This window comes from Euprymna scolopes, chromosome 10 (genome assembly GCF_053919585.1).
Source record: "Euprymna scolopes isolate OS-2025 chromosome 10, ASM5391958v1, whole genome shotgun sequence".
Lineage (NCBI taxonomy): Eukaryota > Metazoa > Mollusca > Cephalopoda > Sepiida > Sepiolidae > Euprymna > Euprymna scolopes.
The window spans coordinates 111,341,306-111,353,365 of record NC_136491.1 but is presented as its reverse complement, the minus strand read 5'-3'; the positions used below and the strand labels follow the sequence as shown (position 1 = coordinate 111,353,365).

At 32.7% G+C, this 12,060-nt stretch overlaps 1 protein-coding gene across 1 annotated transcript in view; it reads right to left on the bottom strand.

Moving 5' to 3' along the window:
* Positions 1 to 12,060, bottom strand: part of LOC145286203 (actin-related protein 6-like) — a 55,514-nt gene that overhangs the window by 21,322 nt on the left and 22,132 nt on the right. The window contains exon 7 of the mRNA XM_080135001.1: positions 5,168 to 5,266. Coding sequence (XP_079991127.1) covers positions 5,168 to 5,266 — 99 coding nt within the window. The remainder of the gene's footprint in view (positions 1 to 5,167; positions 5,267 to 12,060) is intronic.

The following is a 12,060-nucleotide window of genomic DNA, read 5'->3' as shown; positions in this document are numbered from 1 at the left end:
TTTGTCATTTACAGTCTTTAATGTGTTGCCATAGATGGTCATGTCATCAGCATAGATGTTAACGAATGATTTAAGTATGTGTTTTGGGAGATCATTGATGTAGATTAGGAAGAGAGTTGGGCCTAGGATAGTCCCCTGAGGGACTCCAGCATTAATATTTTTGCCCATCAACCACTACTCTTATGAGCCTATCAGAGAGAAATGATTTAATGATTGAGAAAACATTTCCAGTGATACTGTAGCTGGAAATCTTGTGAAGTAGGTTTTTATGCCATATCGAAGGCCTTTGATATGTCAAGAGCAATTGCCCAAGAAAGGAAGCCTTTGTCAAGAGATTCGCTAATCCTATGAGATATAACCATTAGCACATTTGCTGTAGATCTAGCAGAACGGAAACCATATTGCGTGTCACTAAGAAGGTTATTTTTGCTGAGGTGGTTGACTACTTCTCTATTTAAGATGGATTCCAACAACTTACTCATGACGCACAGGAGACTTATTGGTCTGTACAGAGAGGGAGATGACTTATCACCTGAATTCTTAAATATAGAGCATACTGATGAGGTTTTCCAGGGTGTTGGAAAGCACTTCTCCTTAAGGCAACGCTTAAACAGTTTTGTAAGTATGGGGGCAAGTTCTGGTTGAAGCTTTTTTAACACTAATTGGAATGCCGTCAGGGCCAGTTGCTTTACTGGAATCAAGGTTCTTGATTAGCTTGGCGACCTCACGCACAGATATTTGTATGTTGCATAGCGCGTTGCCTGTTATAGGAGGAAATACGGGGAGTTGATGGCCTTCGTCGCATAGGATAGAATTAGCTGCAAAGTTCTTGGCAAATAGTTTGGCCTTGTCTGATGCTGCCGAGATGACCTCTGGTCCATTGATAATGGTTGGGATAGAACGCACACTTCTGTTCAGGATCCTATTTGTTATTTGCCAAAACTGGTGGGAACCAAGCCGCTGATCAGCTACTTTGGATTTAACGGACTGAGCATATAGCTCTCTTGCATTTTTTATTACTCTTTTACAGTGGTTGCTGGCAGTCCTGAAAGCAGCTTTAGTCTCAGTGCATCTATTACGTTGGTAGCTATGGAAAAAGTGATTTCTGTGTGTGATGGCAGCAGCACATTCTGGGGAGAACCATGGCTGGCTGTTAGGTTTTTGTTGAAATTTTTTTGATGGTATGAATCGGTCTATGCCTACAATTAACTATTCGGTCAGATCTGATACTATAGAGAACACATCCTTTTTAAACATGGAATGCAGAGGTAGATTAGATATGAATGTACGGAAGCTATTCCAGTCAGCCATAGAGTATCGGTATACAGTACCAGATTGAATTGGCTACATACATGTCAATGAGATGACACTACTGGCCACTGTTTATAATCACAAAAGGAATTGGTTGGCTGTAATGCTAGATATTTACTTTCCTTTCCACAAGAGCAAAATTAGACACAAAGTTGGTCCTTAACACTTTGTGACCGAGTGTTCAAAATTACGTAAGACCAATGGGATATGTGTGAACTCAGAATTGCCAAACTTTACTTGTGTATTCTTCAGTTTGTTTGGTGGTGAAACCCTATACTGTTTTGTACATATTATACAATTTTTTCTTATGTGTGTGTAAGAACTGAAAAATATTGAAAAACACCTTTATTTGTTTTTTTAATTACATTTCTTCTCAACGAAACAAGTAATTAGAAACAACTAAATGTTAAAAAGACGTTATTGACTTGAGAAATAATTATATGGAACAATTATTTAAATTGTAGATTATGCAGCAGAATGAAGTAATCTTGGAAAACACAAAGGTTTTAGAATAGCATTAAATAAAATAAAAACAAAGTAGAGATATGAAATGTGATATATATGTGAATATCCATGAATAAATTCAGTAATTATGGGTATTTTTCTCTGTAAATAATGAAAGATATTTCCTCTCCAGGAACCACATCAATCCACAAAAGGTTAATGTGAGGAAATTCGGGAGTACAACTCAAACTTAGGGTTAGTGGTAGAATAAGTCATTTGTTTACAACTTTTCAGGAATTAAGCTTCCCCACCCGTTAAGTGATCATTTGTTTATTTTTTTTAATTCAGTGTGTAAAAACCACTTTCAACAAGATATTTTGAAATTAGAAAAAAAACTTAGTCTTAGCACATTAAAAGTATACATATAGTTAAATAATTAAATTCTACCAAGTTTGGTATAAGTTTTTTGCTGTTGTTTTTTTTTTATCATTTTTGACTTAACTTTTCTACACTTATACCAAGTCAATAAATACTTAAAAGTATTTATCAAAGGGAGTGCTCAGATCGTATTTTAATCTATAGAGGCTGGAACACCTTTCCTTTAAAAAGTACTTGGAAAAATCAATTTTACAGCAAGTTTAAGATTGGTTAACTGAAAAGAATTAGTGACAAAAAAAAAACAACAAAAAAAACAAAAGACAAATAGTCAATAAATAATTGTTAAGAAAGGCAATAACTGCTACTTTTCTACCTACCTGAAGGAGTTTAGTTTACATTTTAATTAAAGTATTTTCAAGCGCTTTTATTTATTTTTTTAATTTTAAACTGCAGGTTTGTGGGTGTCAAATATCTCCAGATTTTCTAGAAAAAAAAAACACTAGCTGTTAGATTAAAACTTTACCTGCTAGATTGCAAACAAAATCTCCAGATTTAGTGAGAAAACTGCTAAATTGGTAACAGTGATTGGCCAGTGTAACTTAAAATATCCCCCCTCCCCCCATGAAAATTATTCTCTTTTTTATTTATAAGAGAGAAAGAGTATTTATAAGATTAGATTTTTTCGATTTTCAATATTTATCAGATTAATTTCTGTACAAAACATATCTAAGAACACTGCCAGATATATAAATTACTTTTGTATGAAATTTGCAAAAGATAGGCTCAGCCATTTCCAAATGTTCTGACGAACTACAAGCACTTGTACCACCTCGACGTAAATACCCCCGTGACACTGTGCCTTGTTTGGGGAGAAAATTGAATAAAAAAAAAAAAACTATGAGGAAGGAACTCTCTCTCTCAAACACACACACACACACACACACAATGACTTTAATAGTGGCGACAAATAAAAACGTTATATGATCATCACATTTCATTTAATTTCCATTTTACATGCAAGCATGTTTTGAATGACTTAAAATTTGACTTCCAAATTAATCTATCTCTGGCCAGGTCTTACGTTGTGTGTGTATATGAATATGTTCCATAACGACGTACATGTTTAATAGTGAGGTTTATATTTTATCTGTATATTCATGTACGTGTAAATGTGTGTATGTATATACATTGTATCATTTAGTTGGTCATCTAGTGTGTATATTTTAACATTTATGCAACAGTTCTAACAGGAAACGATTGACGTGGACGTATCGAAACAGTTGTAGACAAACAGTTTTTAACAGGTGTAAATAACACAACACATACTTGGATTATATACGAACACTTTTTTTTCATAATTCCGGCCGGCATCTTCAGAGATTACAATGTATTCACATACTGGCTGCCTGAAGAAACACTGCTCCCTACGTCATGGAGAGACCAACACACCTTGAGTCGTCCATTGTCTCTGACGTTCAGCTAATAACTGACTAGAATCTCCCCAAATCTACATCTCATCATGTGTCTCAGACCAACAGCTGATGTAACCTCAATCTAGTTATTTGTTTATGTAAACCAAAAATCATGTTTACGTCTATTTTCACATTCCTTTGTAGCGATATTATTATTTTCTGTCAGATACTACAATATGATCACAGCCAAAGGGTCACAACACTACAATATTACCTCTTTCTTTCAAGTCCATCCTTATCATTTCCTCCCATGTTTTACCCTGCTAACTGACCCTGCTACCTCAACTATTCTGCATCTACTAACCCAATAATTTCTGGCCTCTCAACACGAATATGTCTATTTATGTGCTGTACTTGTAACAATTTAAATCTTTTTAAAATAATTATCCTCTTTTTACCATAAAAATAATTGCCGGCTAAAGGATGTTGTAGTTTGCTTGAAGCATTGTGCATAGTGTGAAAATATTTGTGTTTGAAGGCTATATCAATGCAGTTCGTGGGAAAGTCAGTGTATAAAAGAATAATAACAATATTGAAGGGATTTCAAAAATTTTCAATTATAATATATTTATTTACCAACATAATGTGTCGTACAGGATGGTAGATGTTGATATCTCCAAATTTTTTAGAATAAAATCACTTTGTCAGTTTTTCTCCTCTGATGAAGGGATTTTATTCTCGAAAATTTTGGGACATCAACACCTACCATCCTGTATGACACATTATGTTGGTAAGTAAACATAATATAATTAAAAATTATTTAAATTCCTTCAACATTGTCATAGTTCTTTTATACACTGACTCGCATCTACAGCATTTCCAACAAGCATTATAATAGCCTTCAAACACAACTTTTAAAAAAAGTAGTTCTTTTTAAACTAGTTGAATTGATGGAATAACAGAATTCGATTTTGAATTGTTTTAACAATGAGTAAATTTGGATTTTTTTTTGTTACTATTCTGATTCTGGTTGTTATTTTGTTAAGTGTTGAGAACAAAGATGGTGGCAGTAAATCAAATCGGCGAAGAACCAATGTAGTCCTGATCTTGAGTGTTAAGTAATTCCTAGTAACAAAGATGGCGGCGAAGAATCAAATGCAGTCTCGATCTTGAGTCATTTCGTGACAGAGGCGATAGCAAACTGATTGAATCCAAAATTCAACATTTGTTATAGTAACTTTTGAAGTTTCTGATTGGTTGATTATTATAACTGTGTTTATATAAATGATCGTCGAAACCATTATCATACCCTGATTATAGCCAAAAATATTTTAACATATTTTCACAACATGTCGGCTGATGTAACCTCCAAACTTCTTCAGGTACACCTTTTTAAACTTGGGAATCTTAGTGTTGAACTTAAGAACCCAAGTTCAAAGAGTCACCTCTGAAATAAGTCAAAAGTTACATTTGTCAAAGCAGAAAGCAATTTATAATTCATCTTTAGTGATCAGATGATCTTTTTTTTAAATTGCATGAAAGGTGATAGGATACGCACAAATGTATTCAACAGATTATGCAATTCTAAAAGGAAGAAGAATGTTTTTTTTGTTTTGTTTTACCTTGCAATTTTCATATCTAGGTCGAAATCCTGCGCCATGTAACACGCTTCTTCTTTCAGTTGATTGATAACATAAGTTTCATCCATCACCATCAACTGCCTAGAATGAAAAGAATTAAAAACAAAATATATAAATAGTCTGTATTTACAGCAGTTTAAACAAATAAAAGGTGATGACACCATGCCAGATATACTTATAGGATGATATCACAACATATATATGTAGAACCATGCCCGCACTCTCCCCTGACAATTGACAACACCAACTCGGTGTGCCATCGTTTTCTCCGTCATCTTCTATTCTAGCTGCATTGTCTTGGTGATTGCCGAGGGTGCGAACACAGATTTACAAGTATAAAACAATAAAACACATCATGCATAAATCAGTTGTACTTTGAGTGGTGTGATAAAGAACTCTCTCTCCTTCCCCCAAATGTTGTCTGTAGGTAGCTATGTCACAGCATCATAGTAAGTTAGGTGATCAGTTCATTTATTCATTTGCTTGAGCCGCAAACTGTTGTCCACCGTTGCAAACTAAAAACTGTCCATAAACTAATTCCGACTCCTAAATTTATTGACTCAAAATCGGAAATCCTATGTTCAGCATTTTAAGAACTAGTCTAGATGCCGGAGTTGTCCAGGTATGTGTTAAGCAAAAAACAAAAAAAGAAGGAAAATAGGCAGGCATGCTTGAACCCATACTGCGAAGGAGGAAAAGAACATGAAAAAAAAAAATGTGATGTCTTTGCCGTTGCGTCCGTCGCCAAACTGAAAGTGGCTAGTCAAACGAAAAGAGGGGGCTGGCTTTCGAAAATATCAGCGAAAAAAGCGATCCGTCCTTGTAGAAAAGCGCCCATTTGAGGATGAAGGAATTAATGTTTTTGCCAATTTTTCAATATTTGTCGTCCGAAGGGTCGAGCTTCAAAACTATACCAATTTTGTGAAAATCCGTTACCTCTGTTGAAAGTTTTAGACATACATACAAACATACATAAATTTAAACATACAGGTGGGATTTCTATTATAGATGACCAATAAGCGGAAAATGACTTGCCATCTTTACCATTCCCAAATAACTATCTGTTTCATTTCTAACCAATTTTCTGCACCTTAGTGAATCATTTCCTACTATTGTCCTGGCTTTTTCATGACTCACTTCCTAATGTTCTACTGGATCTTGGCTTTGGGTGGGGAAGATGTTGGTCATAGTATCACATATATTTATATAATGATAACACTATTATACATATTTATAAAACAAAATACTGGATATTTTAGAATTCACTATCTAAACAATTTAAACGTACAGTCATATATATAAAAATTATTAGGATTTTAGATGCTCGTCCAGACCCCGCCCCTTAAAAAAAAAAAAAAAAAGAAAAATCTGTATGATATTCATACCCGTGACAGAAAGAAAATACCATATTCCAAAACTTATGTAAATTGAACACATTTTATTTTTAAATATAAAAATTAAATTTTATGGCTAATCAATGAGCAACTGTCTTGTGACATCATTCTGAAAACAGCTTTAAGACACAAGGGAGACAACATAATTCAAACTTGTAAGATTTTGTTGTAATGCTTATGAATTATCATTAATTGCTTAAAACATTTTATTTATAAAACTAAAACTACTTGTTCAATTTACATGATTTTTTGGAATACAATATTTTCTTTCAGTCATGGGTATGTACATCATACAAATTTTTTATTTATTTTTGTTTTTTATTAGAGAGGGAATTCTGGACAAGCACCTGCATTTCTATAACATTAAAAATAGATGTTTGAGGTAAATATTTATTATCTACACCTAACCTGAATCGAGCAGGAGACTAACTAAATAAAATGTTGTTCTAAATAGTTAAGTTCATTATACAAAGGAGATATAATTTCATACAAACACACACACACCACAAAATTAATGGAAAATGAAACCAATTAATAGAATAGATATTTGTTCAATCATTATTTACAGAGACAAACTTTAATAAAGCTAAATGAATATAGAATGTAATTAAAAGTTAATGAAAAAAAAAAATGACTTATGAATAAAGGGACATAATTGTTAGTAGCAAGCAGAGTTACGCCCCATGTAATGCCTAGCCTGGCATAGATTGAGATCGTTTTAGGGATATTTTCAAGGTGGCCACAATAAACATACGGCACTTGTGATACAATCCAGTTTTATAAATGCATGTGTTTGCCTATATATATATATATATATATATATATATATATATATACACATATTTTTTTTTTTACTTATGTTTACCCATTACAAAGCATATCGCCACTCGGACGTAAGGGGCTACTATTTGAGGCCATGTCTAGGAAAGATTAACAAGATATTTGTTTATGTCACATTTAACCTTTTGCATATCAGTACAGCCAGGGAAGCAGGCAGCAGGAAAGGAATTCCAAAGTCTAGCTGTTCGAGGAAAGAAACTATTAGAATAGAAAGCTCTCTGGCATATATATATATTTATATATATGATTGTTGAGCTGGATTAAATCCGACGATATGAAATAAAATGGAGGTGGAAGGACCTGGATACTCAACGTTTCGCCCAATTTATGCGGGCTTCTTCAAGAGGGATGGTCATTGACGAGAGAGTCGGAGGATTGGGGCTATATATAATGATGGGGGAGAGCAGCGTATTTTCCTTATGTAAATTAGATGTCATATATACATGTATATACATTTTTTGAGAGAAGAACTAATTAGAGTAAACTAGTGTAGTGGATTACGTCTAAAAGATAAAATATCGTAGAGATTAAAAATTGTGTTTGGAAATATAGCGGTGATAGATTAAATAAATAAAATGACGCGAGATTACGAAAGAATCTTTTTTTTTTTTTTTTTTTAAATTAGAAATAATTGAATTGGGATAAAATAGCGCAGTAACTTAAAAGATGGTATCTAAAAATAAGAATAGGAGGTGATAAAATGGAGTCTTAAAATAGATAATGATAAAATACAGTAAATAAGTAAAATAAAAATAAAATTAAGTGAAATTACGAATTTTTTTTTTTTTTTTTTTTTTTTTTCCGCGTTTAACTGGTGTCTAAGTTGTTTTCTTTGATAATTATTTTCGACAGAAAGGGAGCAACGTGGAAAAAACCTTTTCTTTGCTTAATTATATTGCTGGAATGGGAGATTATAGCTGACTCAATTAAACGTCGTGTGGATCTGTTATGTATGTGTTTAAGGAAAGTTGCTTTGTTAAAATCAAAATGGTGGTCGTTTTCCATGATGTGACAAAATATGGCGTTGAGTGTATTGTTGTTTTTTACATCTCTTTTGTGTTCATATATTCTTTTATTTAAATTACGTTGAGTTTCTCCTACGTATATTTTTCCACAATCAAGGCAGGGTATGGAATATATTCCGGCTTTGGTGTTAATGTTGGTGTTAGTTATAATTTTACGTGTTAGATCCCTAATTGTTAAAGAGTTTAGTTTTGTTATTTGAATGCCTGTCTTATTTAGGTTCTTATATATTGTGTCGTTGTTTTTATTAATTGGTAATGTTAATTGTCTGTTGTGTATCTGGCTATTTAAGGAATGGTCTCGGTTTCGGTTATGGTAAATTTTTAGTGCGTTTCTTTTTGTATTTGCCAAAAAATGTTGAGGGTATTGCAAGTTCATGAATGTATGTTCGATATATTCAAATTCTTCCACGATGTATTCTTCACTACATATTCTCAGGGCCCTAAGAAAAAATCCTATTAGAATACCTCTTTTTACTTTATCATCGTGATGAGAGTAAAAGTGTATGTAATCATTTTTATTCGTGACTTTCCGATGGACTTTAAAACTTAGATGATCATTGTTATTTATTATGATTTATATATTTACGCAGCTTTCTTTTGTAAAGTTGTCCTTCCATTCCGACAGTATGATTTAACAAAGCAACTTTCCTTAAACACATACATAACAGATCCACACGACGTTTAATTGAGTCAGCTATAATCTCCCATTCCAGCAATATAATTAAGCAAAGAAAAGGTTTTTTTCCACGTTGCTCCCTTTCTGTCGAAAATAATTATCAAAGAAAACAACTTAGACACCGGTTAAACGCGGAAAAAAAAAAAAAAAAAAAAAAAAAAAAAAATTCGTAATTTCACTTAATTTTATTTTTATTTTACTTATTTACTGTATTTTATCATTATCTATTTTAAGACTCCATTTTATCACCTCCTATTCTTATTTTTAGATACCATCTTTTAAGTTACTGCGCTATTTTATCCCAATTCAATTATTTCTAATTTAAAAAAAAAAAAAAAAAAAAAAAAAAGATTCTTTCGTAATCTCGTGTCATTTTATTTATTTAATCTATCACCGCTATATTTCCAAACACAATTTTTAATCTCTACGATATTTTATCTTTTAGACGTAATCCACTACACTAGTTTACTCTAATTAGTTCTTCTCTCAAAAAATGTATATACATGTATATATGACATCTAATTTATATGAGGAAAACACGCTGCTCTCCCCCATCATTATATATAGCCCCAATCCTCCGACTCTCTCGTCAATGACCATCCCTCTTGAAGAAGCCCGCATAAATCGGGCGAAACGTTGAGTATCCAGGTCCTTCCACCTCCATTTTATTTCATATATATATATATAATTTACAGAATGTAGGGGATGATATAATTAGCCAAAGAACGTCGCAGCTTACAAGAGCCATGACAGCCACTAATTTGAGATGAAGTAGGTGCATTCCGTAGTCAGATTTCGCTGCTATTTGCTTGATCTGCGTTAATAGACTTTCTTGTGTACGGCATGGTTGCTTAAGTGGCAGATTACTTGCCTCGCATGTAAGAGACTTGGATTTTGAATCTCGCATTTGGACGTGTTCAACTAATGAGCCAAAAGACATCAAAATTTGTCTTGGACTTCCAGTTCGGCTGTCATGACCCTTGTGTTGTTGAAATATATATATATCATTATTATTAAAAATTTGTTTTAAATAAAAATGCAATTAAACTTTTTGATAGGAGTTTTAGGTTCTAACTTGCAAGAAAAAATGGCTTTGAAACAATTGCAAAAATAATTTTTGCTATTAATTTCTTTTAGAATTATACAAGCATGGTGACTTAACCTTGCTGGGATTGAATGATGATCAGTAAATGTTTCACACTCCCATATTTTTTATTGTCATTGAAATCAATGAAATCACACATTTTTCAAACAAATCAATTGATCACCTGTTCTAGTTGGAGACCCATCGCAGTGCTTCACATGCCTCTCACAATGACTTAGTCTTTGTAGACATTGCATACATTGTAGTCTACATCGCCCTGTAGAGAACCTATTGTTGATTTTATAAAATTACTTTTATATATACTGGCTTGTATTAAAGTTTAAAATGCAAAAGTCAAGTATCATGCTTCAATTGTGCTTTAAACAAAAATTCATTTTGAATGTGTCCCTGTCATATCAAAGAACCTACTGTTGGTTTTATGTGTCGGGCCTTTCGGCTTGTGTGATAATAAAACTTCTCAAATGCACTTGTGATGTTAGGCTGTGTAAGGTGTTAACTTTATTCAAAATTGCCTGTTCCTTCTTTCATTGGATTATTTCAAGCATTGATACTTATTGAAGATACTCCAATACAAACCCTATCTTCTAAGAACACTGCCAAGTACATAAAGTACGTTCATGTGAAATTTCATAAAAATTAACTTGATCATTTAAAAGTCCATAGGGAACGAACTCACACACAAATTTCCTTTTATATAATAGTAGAGATAAAAAGGCTACTTAAAAAATAATACTATATATATATATATAACATTACAAAGCATTTAAAAAACCAATTTTGGTGAATGGAAAATAAATAAAATATTTTAATTGATGCCCGACTTTCCTTAACTTTCTTTACACAAAATTTTTTCTTTTTTTCTCATTGTCGGTAGGTAACAGCGAATGCCAGTGACTGATGACACTACACCGAAATTGACTTTTTAAATGTTTTCATATCTTCGATGTCTTTAAAATGTACAAATATTGATCTCTCTCTCTCTCTCTCTCTCAAACAATAGATAATTTATATAAATGTTACCACTGTCTTCTGTTTGCCTGCTTTCCAGCTGACTACAATATGGTTGTCCAACATAAACAAATTCTTGATGAGCCATTCCACTAAACAAATTTACCGAATTTCCATTACTAACGATTACTATATTGTCCAATTGACTACTGTACACTCTTTAACCCTTATCCTCGAATGACCTCTGGGCCTTGATAATTGGTAATGCCTATGTAAAAAAAAAAAAAAAAAAAGCAGAAAAACCCCCCACTAAGATGCCTGGAATCTTGTGTCAGTTATTGTAACTATTGGATCCTGGATTGTAGACTAACTGATAATACAGTAGAACATTAAAGTGGAAAAAAAATTGTGTAAATATTTTATCTTATTAAAATTTTATAAAAAAGGAGGATAATTTCTAGACACTAGTTATCTTGTATTATTTTCTTTTTCTTTTTTTTTTGAATCCTTTCAGATTAAGCTTCATAATTTGTGTATTTACTCCTTTTGTGAATTGTTGTCCTCATCTTCATAATTGTTGTTTTTAGTTAAGCAAAACGTAGTGAGACAACAACTACACAGTTACAAGACTCAGCATTCCTATCCAGTTGCGGTTAATCACCTGAAGAAGGCCAGAGGATGAGTTAGCCAAAACATGATGAAATAACAACTATGATGAGGACAACAGTCTGCAAAAAGATTGAGTACACAAATTATGAAGTTTCATCTTAAAAGAGTAAAAAAAAAAAAAATACAATACCATTCAGTATGCATCTGACAATGGAAGACTAAATAAGACCACAAAATTCAACCTTGATTGCCCTTTGGGGCCCGTGATGCAGTAGATA